Raw genomic sequence first — 22348 nt, 5'->3', positions numbered from 1 at the left:
TGGAGGGTTTTACTTGTTTTGAGGTAAGCACCTGCTGTCTTTCTGCACTGAACCTCAATTCCTCACTCCAATGCGCTCAGGTACGCCAGGTCAGCTCAGCATCCCCTTGGGGAATTCACACCTGAAACGCGCAACGATCAAAATCAACTCTGAATCAAGTTGCTTCAGAATGATGCTTTCCCCAAGAAGAATTGTCACTCGTGCTTGGAGCGTCTTCTTATCAAATCCGGCCAACAATTGGTTTCTGGCGTGCACCTTTACATCTTCCTGATGTAATAATCCGAAGAAACATGTCAGAGCTGGGCATTACTAAGCGATCTAATGATCTTCTCTCTGATGCGATAGTCTAGAGATAGAGAAGCCTTCTGGAGTGGATGTTTTCAAGCCATCTCACCAGAGGCAAAAACCAATTCTGAGGTCTGGAAAATTTGTTTCAGAATGTATTTTCAGCCAATCAGGTGAGAGCTTTTGGATTTTGTAATAAATTCCCAGTGTTACAGAATGCAAATATGCCTCCTGTGTCTATCTATCTGCTTCTATTCTCGTGGATTTCTTGGATCCGAGCGAAGGGCTGTATTGGAAATAACTCTAATAACCATGATGAGTGGGGTAAGCGGAGCTGGCCGTTTTGGGCATCAGTTGCCGAAGATTTGCAATAATTACCGAAGGGTCGGTGAGGGAGTCGTGTGCTTCGCATCATGGTCGATGGGACGCCGGACGTGGGGATCTACGGTTATTAATATTGTTGCTGGTTATATACCTGAATGCTCCACTGCTTAGCGGGTTGGTTCGAAGAACTGGGCGCTAGTTCGACAAGGCACGCACTGCTACTGTGGCGAGCGTTGTGAACTTTCGAGGGACTTTCGGTCTTTGCTTCCCTACTACCTTTCATTGCTGTCTAGCCGTCTAGTTGTTATTTGCTCTGTGGTGATCCGAACTCTGCCACTGTCCTGCTATACCTTCTTCTCATCGAGGGCACTCTTCGACTGGTCCCACCCATCGGATTACAGATGGATTCGTCATCGCTCGCGGGGGTCCTGGCTTCGGGCCAGATGTATACCATGCTAAACAGCCTACAATCAACACGGTACCTCGCTGTGGCGTGCTTTGCGCTTCTCGTGTACGATTACTTCCTCACTTTGGAACAAGAGGTGCGCGTAGATCAATTGCTATGTTTATACTTACATCCGGAGACTCCCTGATACTAATGTATTCATTGGTGTTGTTTCTCTTCTTAGATTAAGTTGTTTTGGAGGGCTAAGCTTACGATAACGAGGGTTTTGTTCTTCCTTGTGAGTGACTCCGACTTGGTGGTCTGTCGAGGGGTGGAGGAAGGATGAGCTAATTGTGGAACATGTAGAATCGATATTTACCGCCGATTAACTTCGTGTGAGTCTGATTTATCCATTTCCGTCCCTGTCAGTGCTTAATGGAAGAGTTTTCCCTCTATGTAGCATTGTGTTAGCATGTAAGCCATTATTCACTTGAACAAATACCATTGGGACTCAAGCCTGTACTTGAGAAGGGTTCTTCTGGGACCTACCTCCTTACTGTCACGCTCACACAACACGTACGTTCTGATACGTTCCGATTGGAAGGGCTCAGTCGCATCAAAGTCACATCATCCTCATGTCAGCAATCCTTCGATTACGTCATCATCGCCCACACAATAGTCTTGGTTGCTCAATTCAGACTAGTTGGGTTCTAGACTCTAGTTCTGATTCACAAAGGCAAGACTCTAAGCCTTTAGACAGCTGGTTGATTAATACAAAGGGGACTTAGATTCAAAGTCCTAGATAGGTTGATACAAAGGAGACAGTAGTGGATTTGTTTACAAAGGACTAGTAGCTACAAAGGACTCATATTTTCTATAAATACTCTCATGTAATTTGTACTTTCTAGTAATCAAGTTACTCTCTACTGTAACTCTTAGTGTGTAGTTTGACAGTCTCCTCAGTAAACATTCCCTCTTACCTTGTCTTGTCTCATATTGTCTTGTTTCAAAGTGTAGCTTTGTTGTTCTACACTACTCTTGTCTTATTAATTGTTACCTTCAGAACTTGTACATTCTGCTTGGATCTACCTATTCCTTCTTACTCTTGACCCTTCTCAGTGTTTGTACCTTACAGACTCAACTAACCTCTTTTACCTTAACTAGTACTTAAGATTGACATTTTAGAGCCTACCATGAGAGAGGTTTCTTAAAGTGTCTTAAGTAGGCTAAGTAGCTAACAGGTAGTAGTACTACTAAGAGTACACTAACTTAATTACAGAAGAATCAGATTCTGGACCTGAATTAGATTTAGTCAACTGTAACCTCTTACAATCTGTATCCTATACACTTAGTCCTGTTTCTAAAGAGGTTTCTGTACAACCTTTTAAGCAATCCAGCTTAGCTTTACTATCCATGTTTCATAGTTTGTTCCCTAGTTTGTTTCTATCAACCTTTATACACAACTCTACTTGTTCTGTGTCTCCTGTTCTGTCTGTTCAAGAAGAGGACCACACAATCACTCTAGTGTTTCTACTACTTCTGATTGTTCTAACAGTTCTGAGTATACAGAACAATCTAATAAGTTCCTAGTCTTAATAGATGAGCTTACAGAATAATCCAAACAGCTTGTCTACTACAGCTAGTACTCTAAGTAGTTAGTCAGTTACAACTAACATTCTGAATACTTTACTAGTTACAATCTGAGGACAGACTAGCTTGCCCCTATACTAAACAAGCTGTAATACTCTCTATTATGACAGAACTAATATGTAGGACCTGTCTCAGTTCCTTAAAGAAGTAGAAATGATTAGAGATGAGTTCTAACTTTCTAATCAACAGCTTATTTAGAGAGTAAAATATTATACTAACTAATCCAATTCTAAGATCTAGGCCTTAATACCTAAAGCTATAAACAGTGTCTCAGATTAGTAAGCTGTTCAAGCAGTAATTCTTAGATTATACTTGTCCCTCAACTATAATTACTACTATACAAAGAATGATCTCTGTATTCTGGTCCAATAATAGACTGTCACCAGAATTCAGAACTGAGAAGAGTTTGTAGAGTACTAGTACAAATTCTAGAAGATAGTAAGCTTCCTAGTCTTAAAGAAAGAAATCACAGAAGAAGATTAGAACAAAGTGTTCCTCAACAGTATTACAAGTGTCTTCAAAGATTAGCTAACTCTCTGTTTACTAGTCTACAACTCTAACTACAACAGTTATATAGTTTATACATACACTAAAGTTGTTAAGGCTACTAAGCTTATGTAAGAAGGTATAGCTTTACAACACTTAGGAAAGACAGCTAATGTGTTTAGAATGATGAGTTCTGAAACTGTTCTGATAAAGAAAGAAGACACAAACATAGTTACTATCCTTAATTTGCTCTACTCATTCTAAAGCAAGTTAGACTTGTTTGAATACAAGACTAGTTCCCTGTTTGTAGGAAACACAGGTATACAATCTACACAATCTGTATAATCTGCTCAATCTGTAGGGCTGCTCTACAACACAAACTGCTCCTTTTACAGAGAAGACAGACACTTTATTTACTTGTGTTTAAAAGTTAATGAGTTCATTTGTAATAGAAAGTGTATCCAGAACACATCTAGAAAGGTTGTTCTCTCTAACAGATTGTTTGTTTTGTCAACAATCTAAGGCCAGCTACTTATAGATTGTTTTAACTAGTATTATACAACCAACCCTAGAAAGTATGCTTAAGTCTCCTAAAATGTACAGAACACACTACTACATATAGTGTCCCTCCTTAAAATTGTAAAACTAGTACTAGTATTCTAAACATTGTTTATCATTCTAACTGTATATATTGAAGAAGTCTTAGAAGTAGAATACAAGGTTGAAAGACTTAAAGTCTTACTTAGAGAGGTAAAGAAGAAAGTTGCTACTAGTAAGAAGCTCAAGTTTGACAGAGTAGAGGTTCTGAGGTATAAAACAACAAGTATTCTAAAGAAGAAGGACAAGGAACCTAAGCCAGAACCAAAGTCTACACTACCTACTAAAGTAAGCTAGGCTCTAAAGTATAACAGATTAAAGTATACTGACAAGCCTACTACTAGACTACTACTAGAACCACATTAGTACTGTAATCTCTCTCTCATTAAAGACTCTATCATTGTCTAGCAAATAGTCTCTTACATTCTAGACTCTAGTATTAGTCTTACTCTAAAGGAGCTGTTGTTGATTACACCTAATGTCTGAAAGCAAGTTAAGGAACTGTCATTTACTAAGCAAGTTCTAAACACTACTATACACTTTGTCTTAATAGAACCCTTAAAACTAATGACTTCTAAAGATACAATTATAGCTCAAGTCTTACAGTACACATAGAGCTTAGAGTCAGTTGTAGAACAGACTATTGTTACAATTCTCTACTCTTGTACCTTCAGTTCTAAGGGTTCTACACCCTTCTGTACCAGAACTCAGGACTTCTGTCTCTTAGAGGCACTGTCTATAGACTATATATATACTGACTCTTACTACTACCCTTCCTTACTTCATCATTCTATTCCTTTGACCACTCCTTCATTCTTTGTTCATTCTATAGTTTCTTACTCTTTGTCTATCCCTTCATTCTTTGTACCTTTATCTTTGACCTTCCTTTCTTTCATTCTTTGTGGCTCATCATTCTTAGTAGCTCATACTTTCTAAGTACTCTTGTGTAGTTTAGTATATATAGGTGTACAAGATCAGACTGGTCCTATAGTCTTAATCTTGTCTACTCTAGGTAGTCCTGTACTCTTAGGCTCACTCTATATACTCTACTCTTGTCTCAATCTCTCTCTCTGCCTGTTCTACAAGTTCTGACTATGTTCTAGTACTTACATTCTGTATTTCTATTGTGTAGGATAGTTGTAGCCTGAGTCCCCTCACTAAGCCTTTGGGTCCCCTCTATACTGTTACTAACATCAGATCAAGACTACCCATTACTACTCTATAACTCTCTTATGTTTTAAGTATTAGTACTTACTATTGTGTTAATCTCTTTTCTTTACTCTAACCCTTTTACATTTTTAAATTTTAAACTTTTTAAACCCTTTTAAACTTTTGCCACCCTTCTTCTATTCATTACCCCTTTTAGTTTAGTGCTGATTCCTTTGTAGTGTAAACATGGACCCTTCTATACTAACTGTCACCCTTACTGTCCTACTAGATTAGTAGTTACAAGTAGAACTAGTTTAATACATACAGACCTCTATCTAAGAGGCCTTTACTAACCATATATTCTCAGCCCCTTCAGAACCTATTCTAATTGTTCTAGAAGTTACAACCTGTTCTAGAAAGAAAGTGTATGTAGCCTACCCTTTAGACTTTAATAGGGAGCACTTTAAGGACTTCTAGTGTCAAGTCAAACTATATGTGACTACTACTTTAACTAATCTATCCTCAGATCTTGATTGTATCCTATTTGTCCTCTCCTTCATGAAGGAAGGTAACACAGCCACCTAAGCCCAGAACTAGATTAAAGGCTATCAGATTGGAAGCCTAATCTGACTTTAGAACAATGAGTCATATTCAGAATTCATGAGACAGCTCTATACTTCCTTCATTAATCTGAATGAGAAGTATAATGTACAGAACAAGCTTGTGTCTCTGTGACAGGGCAAACATTCTACTAATGCCTTCTTTCAGGAGTTTAATAATGTTCTTATTAGAATGCTTGAAAAAGCTCTTCACCTAGAACTAGTTAATAAGATTCTTGAAATGATGCTAGAACTAGTCACTTACACTAAGTAGAAGACACACACTATTTCCTTCAACTAAGCTGTGGCTCAGATGTGTCAAGTCTGTACAGAATGCTTATACATACATTTAGCTCTAACAGTTCTGAGCCCTTAGATTAATCCACCTGTAATTCACAATCAATCTGTTCTAATAAACATTAGAGAAGTCTAAAAGTAAGGAGTATACTTTACCTACAGAAAGTCAGAGCACTAGATTAAGGACTGTCTACAAAAGTAATAGTATATCTGTCAGGTCATTAGAGTAATAATGAGTAACAAGCAGGATTTGTAGTAAGAAGTCTTCTCTACAAATCTGAAAGTCACCTCAGAACTCCTAGACCCTGACTACATACTCTAAGATTTTGTAGAGACCTAATAGTAAATGTAGTACTAAAGGGCTATAACTCAGATTTTTTAATAGCCACTTTTGATTCAATAGACACTGTAGGATTAGAAGTAAATAAAGTAAGAAAAGTAGAAAAAGTAGAAAAAGTAGAAAAAATAAATTAACAAAATTATTTATTAGAAAGAAAAAGGTTGAAAACAAAAGTAGATAGTTCTCCTATTTCTTCTGATTCTTTTGATTCTTCTCTTTGCACTTTATCCAAGTCTAAATCTACACAATCTAACCTACTACTTCTGTATTCTAAGATCTTAGAATGTTTGGAACACTACCCAGCCCTGTTCACTACTCAGTAGTTTGTTTATAGTATCAAGTAGGGATAGTCTTAGTTGAGTTTACAGCTGAGGACATAAGTCTGTTCTTGTTGAAAGAGAGAGGTTAATAAGGAAATGTTAGTGTATATACTCACCCTCTTAGACAACAAGGCTGTACAAGCTGTACATTCCCTTCAGAACAAGTAGCAGTTCATCTGAGGATGTTCTAGACACTAGCTCTAGGTCCCTATCCTCTTAGCTCCCTTCTAAGGATCCCCCCAGATTCAAACAATGACTCTAGTAAACATTAGATACACTAGTTCATACATTAATAAAGCCTTTGTACAGGAACACTACCTCTCTACTTAATGTGTTCCACTTCTGATCCTAGTATATAATGTGGACAGAACCCTAAACTAGAATGGTTGGATTACTGAGTTTGTCTAACTACAGATGACTATTCAGGATCATAAGGAAAGTATTGAGTTTAGAGTCACTAACCTTAGAAAGACAGACATCTTTATTGAATTCAAATGGCTTAAGGCTCACAACCCTACTATTAACTAGTTAGAGTAGACACTTGTGTTCAATCAGTATCCTAAGACTTACAACTACTTTGTACTACTGTTCTAAGTAGATACAAACACTTTCAATGTTACTAACAGTTCTAATGAAGGTGACTAGTTGTTCTTCTTCAACTAGGATAGATATGTGGATACATATTCTAGTTAAGGTGGAACAGAGTCAATCTGAAGGATGTCTAAGACAGAACCAGTCTGAAACCCTCTTAAAACAACTCTATTCCAGAACACACATAAACCTAGCCTGCCAGATTTTGTTTAAGAGTTCCCTAAAGTCTTTAGTAAAGAGGAATTTGACCAGCTTCCTAAACACTGTCTCTAGAACCATACAATTGAATTAACTGAGAGTTTCTAACCTAAGGATTGTAAGGTCTACCTACTCAACAGAGACAAGTAGGAGGCACTCAACAAGTTCCTTTAGGAAAATCTTCAGAACAGCTGGATTCAACCCTTAAAGTCCCTTATAGCCTCCCCTTTCTTCTTTGTCAAAAAGAAAGATAGGAAGCTCTACCTAGTCTAGAATTATTATTATCTTAATGAGAGTACTGTCAAAAACAAGTACCTACTCCCTCTGATTCAGAAGCTTATTAATAAGACACATACATCCAGGGTTTTCACTAAGTTGAACATTCAATAAGGGTACAATAATATTTGGATCTAAGACAGAGATGAGTAGAAGACTGTGTTCCAAACTAATTACAGATTATACAAACTGACTGTAATGTTCTTCAGACTAACTAACTTGCTTACAACATTCTAGTCATTCATGAATCACATCCTTACAGACCTGATTGACTCAGAGTATGTTAGTGTGTATCTAGACAACATTCTGATCTTTACTCAAACAGTTGAGCACTATTACTAACTGATCTGAGCAGTTCTACAACAGCTCTAAGATAATAAACTGTTCCTCTAAGAAGTAAAGTGCTCTTTTGTACAGGAGTCAGTAAATTATCTAGACTTTATAATTAGTGGAGGAGAGGTCTGTATGAATCTAGCAAAGGTAACTACAGTTCAGAACTGGTTACAACCTCAGAACCTGAAACAGGTCCAAGCATTCCTTAGGTTTGTAAACTACTATTATTAATACTTTATTTAAGGCTTTAGTACTATTACCTGGCCCCTTCACAATCTCACTAGCAAAGATGTTCCTTAGTAATAGGATAATTAGTAGTAGTCTGTGTTTGAGTCCCTCAAGCAGGCTATTACTAGCAAGCCTATATTAGTAGTTCTAACAGTTGTAGACAAGTTTCAAGTTAAAGCTAACTCTTCCAACTTTGCAAATAGAGTAGTACTGTCCTAGTTTATTAACAGAAAGTAGTGTCTAATAGTGTTCTAATCAGAATCCCTATCTGTAACAGAACAAAACTACCCTATTTATAATAAGGAACTTCTTACAATTGTCTGTTCCCTAAAGGAGTAGTGTTAATACCTCCTTAGTACTATACAGAAGTTTGAGATTTAGAGTGATCACCTTAATCTCTAATACTTCTAAGTACCTTAGAAGCTCAACTACTACTAAGCCTGCTAGATGTTAGAACTGTAGGACTATGACTTTGTACTAACCCACAAACTTAGAACACAAATGATGAAAGCTGATTTACTCTCAAGACAAGTAGGTTATGAAAGGGGGGAGAATGATAACAAAAATCTTGTTCTCCTAAACAATTCCTGTTTTGTATCTAAGACAATCTGAGAGATCTGACTCAAATCCAAGGATGTTGACTTTGTCACCTGTATATAGTAAGCTCTAAGACACACACAGGACTAGGTTGTAGTAAAGCAGTTAGAGAAGCAGGCTAGGGATTAGGAGGAGGATAAGGATAGACAGGTTTACTAGAAAGGCTAACTGTACATTCTAAAGGATTAGAAGCTGTAGAAGGACATTGTCTAAGCTTATTACAACAATCTGACTGTAAGACATCTGGACTAACACAAAATACAGGAACTTATTACTCAGAACTACTAGTGGCCAGAAATGTAGAGGGAAATCCTAAAGTATGTAACTAGTTACAATATGTGCTAACAGACTAAGGCTTACCAGACAAGAGTTTAGGCTCTCCTACATCTACATTAGATTCTGAATCACTCTTAGGAAGAATTCTCAGTAGACCTGATTAGTAAGCTACCCAAGTCTTAGAGTTATAACACTATCTGTGTAATTGTTGACTGATTCTCTAAGTAAGTCCACACAGTTCCAACCTAAACAGAACTCACTTCTGAAAGTATAGTGTGTATTTATTAGGATCATGTCTTCTAGTTACACAGACTCCCTCAGAAGCTCATTCATGATTACAGACTGTAATTTGAGTTGAAATTTATATAGGACTTATATGTACTTCTTAGAATTCAAGGGAACCCTTCTACTACTTATTACTTACAGACTGATAGTCAAACTGAGTGAGTCAATCAGGAGATCAAGCTCTACCTCTAAATGTTCATTAATCATTAGTAATCAGATTAGTCTGAATAGTTAGCTCTAGCAGAATTTGTACACAATAACTAGTAACACTCTGTAACAGGACAGTCTCTGTTCTTCCTCAATCATAAGAGACATCTATACTAGGGAACAGTTCTAAACTAGAACAGTAGTTCTGAATCCACAACAGACTTTGTAGAACAGATACACAGAACCAGGAAGGATGTACAAGCTCTTTTAGAGAAGGTAGTACAGGTTATAAAGCAGAACTATGATTAGAAGAAGTCTACAGTCAAGAATTACCAGCCTAGTAACAAGGTTATACTAAAAGCTACTAATCTGACCTCAGATCACTTAATGAAGAAGTTGGACAACAAGTACTTCAGACCCTTCATTATTGAAAAGAAGGTCAGTACCTCTATCTACAAACTCCAACTTCTAGTAACATAGAAGTGTATACACTCAGTGTTTAATAAGGTTCTGTTGTCTTAGTACTACAATCCTAGTTTTCCTTTACAACAAAGACCCTCTCTACCTTTACTAGAACTCATTAGTTCTAAACCAGAATACAAAGTAGAATACATAGTAGATACTAAGCTACTATATAGAAAACTCAAATTCCTGGTTTACTAGAAAGGGTACCCAGTTGAGGAGCACACTTGAGAACCTGCTAAGAACCTTACTCATACTCTTAAGACAATCCAAGATTTCTATCAGCTTCATTCTAGTACTCTGTACAAACTCAGCCTTACAGATTTCCAAGCCTTACTATTCCAACCTATGCCTGAGCTGCTAACTAAGCCCTATGTTCACTAATTGGGACAATTGGTTTTAGAGGGGGGGTAATGTTACAATTCTCTACTCTTGTACCTTCAGTTCTAAGGGTTCTACACCCTTCTGTACTAGAACTTAGGACTTCTGTCCCTTAGGGGCACTATTTATAGACTATATGTGTACTGACTCTTACTACTACCCTTCCTTACTTCATCATTCTATTCCTTTGACCACCCCTTCATTCTTTGTTCATTCTATAGTCTCTTACTCTTTGTCCATCCCTTCATTCTTTGTACCTTTATCTTTGACCTTCCTTTCTTTCATTCTTTGTGGCTCATCATTCTTAGTAGCTTATACTCTCTGAGTACTCTTATATAGTTTAGTATATATAGGTGTACAAGATCAGACTAGTCCTGTAGTCTTGATCTTGTCTACTCTAGGTAGTCCTGTACTCTTAGGCTTACTCTATATACTCTACTCTTGTCTCAATCTCTCTCTCTACCTGTTCTACAAGTTCTGACTATGTTCTAGTACTTACATTCTGTATTTCTGTTGTGTAGGATAGTTGTAGCCTGGGTCCCCTTACTGAGCCTTCAGGTCCCCTCTACACTGTTACTGACAGCTATACTGTTATATACAGTTAAAGCCATCTTTAAAGATACTAAAGAAATCCACTGTATTCTAGACTAAGGAGTAATACTCTGTATTATTTGTAAGGATGTATAAAAATGTTTTAGAATCTATCTGTGTTCTGATCTTACAATTATACTTGAAACTACTAACTCTGGACAAGTACTAATACTTAGTACTGTTAAGAATGTAAAGATCAATATTACTAGAGTCAACATTACCCTCCAAGCCCAAGTTGTTTGTTAAGCCCTGTTTGAGACACTCTTAGGCTGACCATTCTTTACTATTACAGAATGTGAAACAAAGGACTTTATTAACAGTAACCAATTTATAACACTATTGGATCCCTTGGATTGTTAACAGAAGTGCTAAGTTATGACTAGAACATGAACCATTCTACAGAAACATGACAAACAAGGATTCACAGTAATTACTAATCTCTCTACTCTTATATTAGTCAATCAGCCCCTTAGTGTTTAGGACAAACAGTGTTCTGATTTGAGTTCTAATACTACTAAAGCTACAATTCCTAACACACACACACTATTCTACAATAGATACACACTAGTCTCTACTATAGTCAATCTACTCCTCAGTTGTCTAACCACCCTGTCACCTACCCTAGGATTAGACCCCTTTGTTCTATACATGCTTGACAGCCTTAGAGAAAACATATTTGTATACAAGAAGGTAGTAAAGAAGGTTAGACCAGTTGCTAGAACTCTCTCAGAAGAGTTTTAGATCATTTGACAGAAGCATTCTAATCTGTTGAAGAACATGCCAGAACTACTACTACACTCTAAGCTGTTTGTCCTAACACACTGTTTCACACAAGAATGTATGGAAGCTCTTAACATTGATCTATACAACTTCCTCTGGCTAGAAGAGTACCAGCTTTTGATCAATCTGATTTTAATGTATGAGAACACTTTTGCCTGGAACAAGCTTGAGAAAGGTGCTCTAGACCTAGAATACTTTGATCTGATATTAATTCTGACTGTTCTGCATATTCTATGAGTACAAAGGAACATCTGGATTCTACAGGGAAACCTTAACACAATTGTGAAAATTCTTAAAGACAAAATCACTACTAGAGTTTACAAGCTGTTAAACTCATCTTACTGTTTCTAATAGTTTACTATAGTAAAGAAAGACAGAAAGTCTCTGTACCTAGTCTACAACCTCTAGGAACTCAACTGAGTTTCAATCCAAGACTCATCCATACCTCTAATGATTGAACAGGTTATTAAATCCTTCTCTAAAAGGGCCATTTACTCTATGCTAGATCTCTTTATTACCTTCAACCAATACTCTCTTAATAAACACTCTTACAATCTTACAATGTTTTAGACACTACTCAGAATGTTCTGACTTACTGTTATTCTAATGGGTTATACTAATTCTTTTCAAATTATGTACAGTAATATTACTTTTATTTTACAGGACAAAATTCCTAATATAGTACAACCCTACACTAATAATGTCTATGTTAAAGGTAGAACTACAAGATACAAACGTTCAGACAGAACATACAAAACTGTTCCTAGAAACTCTAGTATCCAACAATTTGTGTAGGAACACACTCACAACCTAAACTGTATTATACAGTGAGTCAAAACAGTCTACAGAACATTCTCTAGTCTAAAGCTGTGTGTGTTCCAACTGTACACAACTGTCTTACACTATAAGTGTACTTATGCTGGAAGGGAGCCAGATGATTCAAAAGTCCAGAAAATCTATAACTAGCTCACATGTCAATCTGTCTCCAAAGTTAGAGGATTCCTCAGAACCACAAGTGTCCTCCACATGTTTATTCAAAATTTTGCTCAGCTTGCTAGACTACTCACACATTTGACTAAGTACAACATTCTGTTTGAGTTCTGTTTAGAACACATGGTAGTGATAGACAAACTCAAAGACACTATTATTAATAGTCCTACCTTATGTGTTATTGACTATGAGTCAGACATAGAGGTTATTGTTACTATAGACTCATCTATTATTAGTGTAGGATTCTATCTTAGACAAGAACACCTTGACAGTTGTTGTTGAATTAACTAATTCAGATCAATTAACTAGAACAAAGTACAATCCTAATACTCCTAAGCTAAGATTAAACTCTTCAGATTGTTCTACACACTCTGTACTCTACAAATTCACCTTATCAGAGTAAGGAAGTTAGTAGTAGAAATGGATACTGTCTACATTAAGGGTATGATAAATAACCTAGACTTACAGTCAAATGCTACAATTAACAGATAGATTGCTAGAATCCTACTGTTTGACTTTGAGTTTCAACATGTTCCAGCCTTACAGTTTGCTTGTACTAATAGACTGTCTTAATGTTTATACACTGAAGCTGACCCAGAAGAAGAAGATGACTTTGAGGAATAGATTGACTAAGCTTACACCTTCTGTTACAGTTCTGTGTTCACTATTCTAAACAAAACCAAACCTTTCAAGACATTTCTAACAACTGATTGTATACATGCTAGAGAATATTGTCTCAGACAAGTTAAGACCTTCCTGGAAACATGCCTCCAACTGTCTAGGATGGAAAATCACAAATTCACCACCTTTGTTCACTATACAACCACTTTCTTTGTTAAGACCAGCCAACTGTGGCAGAAAACCTAGAACAGTAACTACTAACTTGTAATAGAACCTAACTAACAATAGAATCTTATCAAGACTGTGTATAACAATCTCAGACATAAAGGAGTCTACTCTGTCCAGGCTAGACTTCTTGACCACTTCTAGTAGTCTAACCTTAGACCTGATGTCAAGTACTACATTTACACTTGTCACAAATGCTAACTCTGTTAGACAACTCAAATCCTGATCCTGTCCAGCATTCTAAAGATTGCCCTATTATTTGTTAAGGTACACATTAATACTAAGTTCATACTGAAAGCAGGAGGGTTCTGATACATTGTTCATACTTAATACACACTCTCTAGCTACCCTGAGTTCTACTTACTCTGTTCTGAAACCAGACAAAGTATTAGACAATTCATTTTTGAAGATATTCTCTGTTGATTTGGTGTATGCTTAGAACTTGTTACTAACAACAGAACCCTGTTTATTGCCACACTAGATTAGCTTCACAACTAATACTACATTAATCACATCTGTATTAGTGTATACAACTCTTAAACTAATAGTATTATTAAACACTACCACTTTGACATACAGAAAGCCCTTATAAAGGCTGCCAAAGGGAATGAACTATAATAGTATGAACATACACATTCTGTCTTTTGGTCAGATCAGATCACAATCTGTTACACAACTAGTATGTCCCCTTATTTTATTATCTATAGTGTTGAACCATTTCTCTCATTCAATATTACAGAAGCAATGTATCTTGCCCTAACACTAGACAAACTCATAACAATGATGGAACTCATTACTACTCAAGCATGTCAACTCCAGAAATGTCTGGCCAATCTTTAAGCTATTATAGAATGTGTCTATACAGACTGAATCATTTTGCTCCAACAATTTGAAGAAACACACAAACACTTGATTAAAGACTTTAACTTCAAACCTAGTCAACTTGTCCTTATACACAACTCTAAATCATGAATGGATCTCAGACAAAAAACCAAGCCACACTATCTTAGACTATACATAGTAGTCTGTCATACATAAGAAGGATTCTATATTATAGCTGAACTTGATGGATTAGTCTCCTGTCTTTGTATTACAGTGTTCTGCCTAGTTCTGTACTTTGCCTGTACTATACTCTCAATTCTAGTCACACATCTTGTTGAAAACTTTAGTCTAGTTAATGAAATTAACAACACTAACAACCTACTACTGTCAGACAAGCCTTCTGAGGACTCTAACTCTGACTAAAGGCCAATTGTGGCTAACCACTATAGACCTATACATTCCATACTTTCTTGAATTCACCTTTTTCTATTGACCCCTTATAATATTCTAGACAACATTCTAATTCTGTTCTACTCTATCTTCTGTTTTTCTTTAATTTTACTTTTAACTAATTGTAGATTATAGTTAGACTTATACTTTAAACCTGTATGGTTTTCCCTGTAGTACATTTTTCCCACTAGGTTTTTTGTACACAGGTTTTTGTCTAGCAGCCCTTAGACCACTTTTGCATTTCTTTAGTTACAACAGTCTCAAAGTTATGTATTAAGAGCTTTGTTCTGTTTTGTTCTATTTTGTTCTGTTCTTGTTCTGTTCTTACACTGTTCTTGTTCTATTTTGGTTCTATTTTTGTTCTGTTTCTTTTTCAGTTTTGTTCTGTTCTTGTTCTGTTCTTGTTCTGTTCTTGTTCCATTAATTTGCCTTACTTTCAGTATGTATATAGTCTTACCTCTGTTATTTACCTATCAATACTGAGTCACTCTTATTACCTTACAATTATCACACTTGTGCTTTAGTAACATCATGTATTACTATGAACATACAGAAAATACTATTTAAACTACAGAGGGAGGATTATATTTGGCTGCTTCTATAGGCAGCTTTTACATTAACTGTCTCACCTACACTGGTTCAGTTGTTTCAAACAGAATGTCTAATTCTGTCCATCCTTCTGTCCATCCTTCTAACACCTTGCCTTTACACCCATCCTAGCCTGTAGCTGCTCCACATCCTGTATCATTGTATCCAACATCACACAATAGGTAGCCACCTGCCTTCCAAGGACACAAAGCTTGTGTTTGAGCTCCAGATCCTCTCAGAACTTACTGTCATCCAACAAGTGTTCTAAGAGTTCACCTAGAAGAATGTCATCTTCAAAAGCTATTAGTATTGATCTCAGAACAACTTACCCAGATCCTCCAGACACACCCTTAACAGTCTAGCTACAGGGTATGGGTTTGTCACTATTGTCCTCCCCTGCCTCAACCTTGTATCCCTTGCTGCCTTACCAGTCTTTGCAAGAGAGCAACAGATCTTGCTCTTCTTACATGCCAAGCATGCAATTATCTCACCATACTCTTGAATGCACACTATGTGCTGACGGACGCAGCTGCTGCACCTCCGACTCGTCAAAGGTGTCAGGCCACTGTCTAGCACTGACTCTGGCACTAGAGAACTGTTCCAGAACTGCAACTCAACCTGCCTGTTTTCATTACGAAGTGAGTTTTATGCTCGAGTTCTTGCTCCAAGGCTTTACTGACGTGAAGCCATAGTTGTCAGTTTAACCGAGCTATAATTAAATTAATATCCCACTGAGTAGTGGACAAAATTAGTTGCCACGGATCGATGATCTCGACCGCGACGTTCACAGTCTTCGAACTGATTATTATGCAGGGTCGGTTTCTTCACACATTCCGGAGGAGGTTGGGAAACTCACATTGACCTGCGCTTGGACAGCCATCTTAGTAGCTCGAGTTGTGCATCTCTGGACCTGGAAGCAAGCAGTCCAACGAAGTGTCCTTGCGTTTTTCTTTCTCTGTGTTGTAGTCGTGACTATCATATTTGGTTTCGTGATGAAGGTGAGTTACCTGTCATGCTCCGCAAAAGAATTTGCTTTGTCCCTGCTCCTATTTCGGAGGGAAGAGTAAATAATGAATAGCGCTGATATGAGCTACTTTTAGGATACAGGCGCGATAGTCCTACCTTGTGAGAGTGCCAATTTCTGATGTAAGGTTATATCCGTCTCACCTGCTCGCACGCTCAGCGCCAGTCCGCGGATGCTTCGATATCAGCACAGGGCCGAATGCTCATCTATACTGGAGTGTGTGAGATTTCTTGCGGTACATTTGAAATTTCTACCGGACTGATAGAATTCGACCCGTATTCCATTTTATATTGTAGCAATGCTTGTGCCGACGTTTGTTAGTGATTTCATTACGAGCTATGGATGACCAACTTTACTGATGATTGTGTTTCTCATTCTGGGCTTAGGTTCTGGAAAGTGCGTTTCTATACAATATGATGGCTTACTAGTGACTGACGAAGCTCAAAACATGACACATTAGCCGTACTCATTGTCTTGACCGTTGCTCGGATAGCAGGCCCCTTGCAGAAGAGTGATTACAAGAATAAGTTGCTGAGATGCCTTGTTAGAGAGTAAGCATACATCCCTTACTTCGCTACTGGTTATTGATATTGTATTGACTCTGGTTTTAGTGGATGTGTATTTTACTTTTGTGTTTGCAGTAGGTCTTATTGGTATGGTTTCAATTATGCGGAAATTAAGCTTTCTTCAGTATGTGTAGGATTTGGGGTCATAGGAAGTGCAATGTGGGATCATCCTCAGGTACGTACGATGACGAAGAGCCTATTACTCTTTGTAGGACCATAGACTAATGCCTGTCGCCTTTGTCACAGGTTTCGTTTCCAGCAATATTTTCTGGGTAGGTACCACCTGGAACCGGAGTTGAAGTATTCTGATGGCCGATATTTTCATAATGAAATTCTTCAGCTTTCTTCCTGTGATACTATCGATCTGCGCATCAAGACTTCTCTTCAATCTACACGAATTGGCAGAAGAGCTCGTCGGTCAACCAACGTTTGCACTGAACAACGTTGAGCTCGGTCGTCTGAATTTACGCAAGGGTCCAAGGCACGGAGAATTCATCGTCGATGTCGGAGGACCATACCCTAACCAAGATGCTCATTCATTGTCGAGTCGAGGATCGTATTGCAAGACGAGCGAGTACGAGAACTTTTATGCCAATGATGACAGGTGGTCGAGGCAACCAACTACGAAACCAACCATGATTAGAAGCGAAAGAGATTGGTTACCGTACATTCAAAGATTGTCTAAGTTTCATGTTGGATTTTGGAATGGGAGCACGTCCACGTTGTAGAGGCACTTTTGTTGCTGTTGTCTTTGATGTATTGATTACAGCCCATGTATTTCTATGATCTGTTGCCAAGCAATGTACAATGACTGAGTTTGTTTGAAGACACCATTCATGTCGAAGGGCCAGGAATTGCGCCCCCGCGAGCCATCTTCCTATCGTGTCCCCTCTTTCGATTATGATTTGCTTGACGCGCTTTGTTTTTGTCCTTCCATGCACGTTCTCTTGCGTCGCCGCCATCCCCTTTAGCACTCTCTCCACCGCCTCTTCCACCTCTGCCTCTACCCCGGCCGGGTCCACCACGCCCTCGTCCTCGTCCACGACCTCCACGAGAACTTCCACCGGTTTGACCTGAAGATGAACCAGGTATGAGACCCTTTTTGTTACCAGCGAACTCGTGTTTCTGGAGAATTTTGTCTTTCTTCGGCTGCACAAACAAATACCATGGGGTCAGTGTATGAAAAATAAAGAGTAATGATAATAGGGTTATGTGAGTCTTACGCTTTTCTCTAGCATAATTCGCCATCCTTCAAGTTGCTCGTCAGACCAACCTGTCTGAGCTTTCAAGTCCGCACGCGATTTCGAGCGACGCGTAAAGGAGTCGCGATCGAACACACTCGGATCTTTGATATATGCGAGTTCGCAGATTGTTTCGGGTGTTTGTGGAGGGGCAGGAGCCTGCGCTTCACCCTCGCCTTCTTCGTCCTCCTCGCTCCCTTCTCCGCTCCCTTCTCCATCTCCAATGACTTTAACTGCGCCATCTAGAACTGATTCTAAGTCCTCGTCCTCTGCGTCGACCTCTTCTCCGTCGGAATCTGATAGTTCCGCAGCACGACGGAGGATATCGGCTTTCATCTGATCAAGGAACGCACGATCCTGTAATACGACGTCCGCGTCCCCACGTCGCTTTCCGATGTTTACAGTTGTGGCCTCAATAGGCTGCTCGTTGAATACATTACGGCGTTCAGGAAGTGGTGCATGGAGAACTGGAGCCGGGACCGTTTCGGATTCAGTTCTCAATGTAGATGGTGGAGGAGCGTCGCCCTCAAGTAGCGCCGCCACAATGCGTTCAGCGTTGCCGTCGTACCGTGGTAATGCTAGGAGGTCTCGTACATATCCAGGGTCTTGGTCCGGAAGGATATCTAGAACACTCGATACTGCAGCGTCGAGCTCGATGCCAGGAATGGGCTCGGGTTCGGGAGCGGCACGGTCCTTTCCTTTCGCACTTACTCCGCGATTATCAATTCCTGGAGGAACTCCGTTCGAACGGAGAACAACCCTAAGAGCTCCGGCCTTGTTGTCGTTGTCGATCTCGGTCTCGAAGGACTTCAACGTTGCCTCCAAAACGTCAAGTCTCGGATCGTCGTTGTTTGACAGCACAGATGCTAACGTGGACGATAAGCCGCACGCATCTTGATAATCTGCGACCAAAGTCCGATTCAGGAATGGAGTCGGTCGCACAGAAGATTGTGAGGACGCGGATGGGAGGTTAAGAAGCGCGAATAGTATTCCGAACGCGCGTTCGGCATGAGTTCGAGGATCTGCGCGAACTTGGTTCAGAATGCGTTCCAGTAGTACATGGAAAGAGTCGATTAGCGCGACTTTGCATCCGATCCACACCGTAGTGGTTTCGGTCTCGTCAACGCGGTCGATGTTGATCCCACCGTAGCCCGCGGCTATCGCAGAAAGGCGTGAGTCGTAGCATTTTGCGATCGCCATGATAAATTCGTTGTCTTTTAAGAATTCATCGATAACGACCGATGGGACACTTTGTAAAAGGCATTTTAGACAGTAAGCTGTCTTCCGTAAGGCATGGAGTCCGCTGTCCGAAGAAAGCAAGATCGAGACGAAAGACGGCGCGGCGGAGTTACGAAATTCCTGTAGTAATATAGGATTTGATTTCACTGCTTTACCGACCAATTCATTCACTTTCGTAGAGTTTTTGGGTCCGTAAACGATGCATATATCCACAATAATTTGTAAATACAGGCCACCAGCATTCGACACAGCAGCGAGGCGTGAAGCGAGGCTGAGTACGCGCTTCCGAATGACCTTCTCCTGAGCAGGTCGTCTTTCCGTTTCTGATCCATCAGTTAAAAAAATGAGCCCGTTTAAGACCTTTGCCGCTTCTGCTCGCGTATAAGTCGAAATGAAGTCCCTGCAAGATATTTTTGATAGCTGATCATCAGAGAGCGACAGCGCGTGAAGCAGAGTTGAAGAGATACGGTCAAGGACGGCTACTTGTTGTGATGGAGGTATACTTCGCAGTGTACTTGCAGATGGACATATTGGCAGAGAATGGATGTCAGTGAGTTTTACTGTCATGGTCGTTTGTTGTCAACAAATTATTCTACTGATTTCAGCTGAATATCTTTTATTACGTAAACACTTTCTTATTTTGGAAATCAACTGTCATATGACATCGCTAATGTTTTTCTTTTTTTTTTTTTTTAACTTCCAACCACCACGCAGCAGATTCAAGGTTGCGATGCTCGCCACAAACAGGATGTCCACTTATTTTATGGCGTGGCTCATCTCATCTTGCGAGCGGGCCAAGGTCTGAGTATTTTAATCCCCCTCGACCGACTCTTGCCGGGTCTGGACACCATCGTTCGAACCGCGTACAAGAAATGCAAGCAGCGTCTCCCGACTTCGTGTTACCCCTAAGACTCCGTTCATACGGATGAGGGGCGTGGCAAGCTGCTTTTGGGAAGCGTTGTGGGGATCGGGTGGCCGTGTACATCTCGTCGATACTGTATAGTCATCGACGAGATCGGTCGCTCTTTAGCTCAATTTGCGACGCGCCAAGCACGTACACATCGGTGTTCTGGTGTTACTCAATTCAGACTACTCTGGATCTGCTGCATTTCTACAAATTTTTCTCGACATGTGCTCTTTGCGAGCACATCAGGAAATGCACTTATTACACTTCACAGTTTAGGTCTTGCTAATTAGGAAGTCATGAAAATTATTCTGCAGCATGTCAAGGTTTGGGTTGTGTGGCATTAAGGTGTTCGTAGCACTGGACACCCACTTACGGGCTTTGCGGTTGTGCAGGGCATTTTCATCTGCATCTAGGATTTTACTTAACTGTCATCCACTTAAAATTGATCACGCTTACAGCCACCTCTTGTTATCCCTTACATATTGCTATTGTCCTCGATTGCTGGCGTGTTGGAGTATCACTGTCCAAAGGCGAATAAACCCGCGACTTCTGAAGGTGCTTGATTTCACTTCTTTACAAGAAACATTTTTGATGTCACGCGCATCGCATGGTTGTCCGGATCGTTCTACGCATATACGCACAGATTATTCTGTCATGACTGGACGAGTCATACAGCAGTGTATCTGCTAATGGCTTGTTTCAATTCGATATTATTCGACGTCTCAAAAGGTCAACCTGTTTCATTCATTGATGTAGTTAGGGCTATTCAACTAGTATTCAATACATATTGACTACTCGTGCATTATGAGACTGGTACATGTCTCCGGGTCTTTGCTGTTGCCTTATCTAACGAGGATCGTCTTGGGAATCTCCCTGGCCTGATTTACAAGTGTCTTTCTGGCCTAACTTTCGTGAATCCCTCCGGTCTGATGTTCGGCGACTTTGACTCATCTCCGCCTTATCTAGAGTGTACAGAAGGACGATCCATTCGTTAATGCCTTTTTGGAGACAAGTGGAAGGACGGGTAAACTTACGAATGCGTGATTCTAGCTCTTTCAGTACGGCCTCCTCCACATCCTTCCGTGTACTCAGTTTCGCAGTTGAGTATTTCTCGTTTTTTCCGGAATTATTGCGGACTTTTAACCATTCACTCAGTATTTGATTATCTGTTACAGAATTGGCATATAAAAGGGCAGCTTACTTATGCAATGCCAGCGTCCTTCAACGGCTGATTCGTCTTCGTGGACCCGGACATACACGAACTTTGGATCGCCTTCCTTATAGCCTAGAGCTCCATTCACTGGAATGTGTAAATAATCAGAGCCCGACCAGTTTAACTGCAGACGAGCAGCTGTGTATCTGTATGCACGTACGCCGATCAACTGCCGTGATCACACTGATCGAGGATGGATCTGAGATTGCCTCGTGCAAATTTGAATGAGACGGGTTATCGCGACGTTCAGACATTGTCCGTGTTCTGTGCTTGACAATACCTTTGATTGCTAGGAAACAAACCCTTGCAAACACAAGTCTGGCCTATTTTAATCCTCAGTAGTTGCTAGCAAAGAGCATAGCTAGGAAATGATGGACAGAGAGATAAGACCATATGATCTAGCCCAATGTCAAGGGTGTGGGACTAGCTAGTCTGATGGTGATGGAAAACTGGTCCAGATTTTTACCATCATAAGTCAAACAAAGAGATGGACTGACATTGCTTCTGCCTTCAAACCGTTGATGGCAGGTAGCAAAGTTAAAGAAAGTCCTCTGAATACCTTGTAAACGAGTCCCTAGTTCTGTGAAGTCGCTACATCAAACCCGCTAAGTTTGATACTGCATGAAGTTAGTAATATCCATGTGGCGCAGATATTATTACTCCAGAAGGGAATGCCGCATGCATTGCAACGTCCAGATGCTGGTGTATCCCTCTTCGACACATCGCTACAGATAGGCTCATTCTCCTTGTCCCGGCGGCAGGCAGGTTCAATTATGACGGGCATAATATCATGTGGAATATGAACATGTTTTATGCCACGCCCTGAGATACATCCTAAAATGTGTCACTGACCAGACGAGTATCTGAAATGATTTACAATGCTTT

General features: G+C 39.6%; 4 protein-coding genes across 4 annotated transcripts; 3 read left to right on the top strand and 1 right to left on the bottom strand.

Annotated features, from left to right (window-relative positions):
- Positions 1-600: 600 nt before the first annotated feature.
- Positions 601-1708, top strand: FOMMEDRAFT_162057 (uncharacterized protein; the record flags this gene model as incomplete). The annotated part of the gene is made up of 6 exons (XM_007271482.1): positions 601-732; positions 809-844; positions 903-1151; positions 1239-1292; positions 1361-1389; positions 1474-1708. 6 exons carry the CDS (start codon positions 601-603, stop codon positions 1706-1708), a joined length of 735 nt encoding a protein of 244 aa, XP_007271544.1.
- Positions 1709-7740: 6032 nt separating this feature from the next.
- Positions 7741-17591, top strand: FOMMEDRAFT_162056 (uncharacterized protein; the record flags this gene model as incomplete). The annotated part of the gene is made up of 10 exons (XM_007271481.1): positions 7741-7775; positions 16064-16271; positions 16374-16398; positions 16457-16513; positions 16594-16613; positions 16684-16693; positions 16758-16848; positions 16939-17038; positions 17110-17135; positions 17204-17591. 10 exons carry the CDS (start codon positions 7741-7743, stop codon positions 17589-17591), a joined length of 960 nt encoding a protein of 319 aa, XP_007271543.1.
- A 28-nt stretch (positions 17592-17619) lies between these two features.
- Positions 17620-19745, bottom strand: FOMMEDRAFT_114485 (uncharacterized protein). Its single transcript, XM_007271480.1, has 2 exons — positions 18087-19745; positions 17620-18012 (listed from the first exon to the last, which is right to left on the bottom strand). Exons 1-2 carry the CDS (start codon positions 19302-19304, stop codon positions 17698-17700), a joined length of 1533 nt encoding a protein of 510 aa, XP_007271542.1. The 5' UTR covers positions 19305-19745; the 3' UTR covers positions 17620-17697.
- Positions 19746-20055: 310 nt separating this feature from the next.
- FOMMEDRAFT_23847 (uncharacterized protein) lies at positions 20056-21581 on the top strand (the record flags this gene model as incomplete). The annotated part of the gene is made up of 3 exons (XM_007271359.1): positions 20056-21161; positions 21217-21349; positions 21406-21581. A coding segment is annotated over one exon (162 nt), but the record flags the coding sequence as incomplete, so codon positions are not given.
- Positions 21582-22348: the final 767 nt, after the last annotated feature.

The sequence above is a fragment of the Fomitiporia mediterranea genome (genome assembly GCF_000271605.1).
Source record: "Fomitiporia mediterranea MF3/22 unplaced genomic scaffold FOMMEscaffold_17, whole genome shotgun sequence".
NCBI classification, from domain to species: domain Eukaryota; kingdom Fungi; phylum Basidiomycota; class Agaricomycetes; order Hymenochaetales; family Hymenochaetaceae; genus Fomitiporia; species Fomitiporia mediterranea.
The sequence above is the reverse complement of the archived record's forward strand: the minus strand, read 5'-3'. Positions and strand labels throughout refer to the sequence as shown.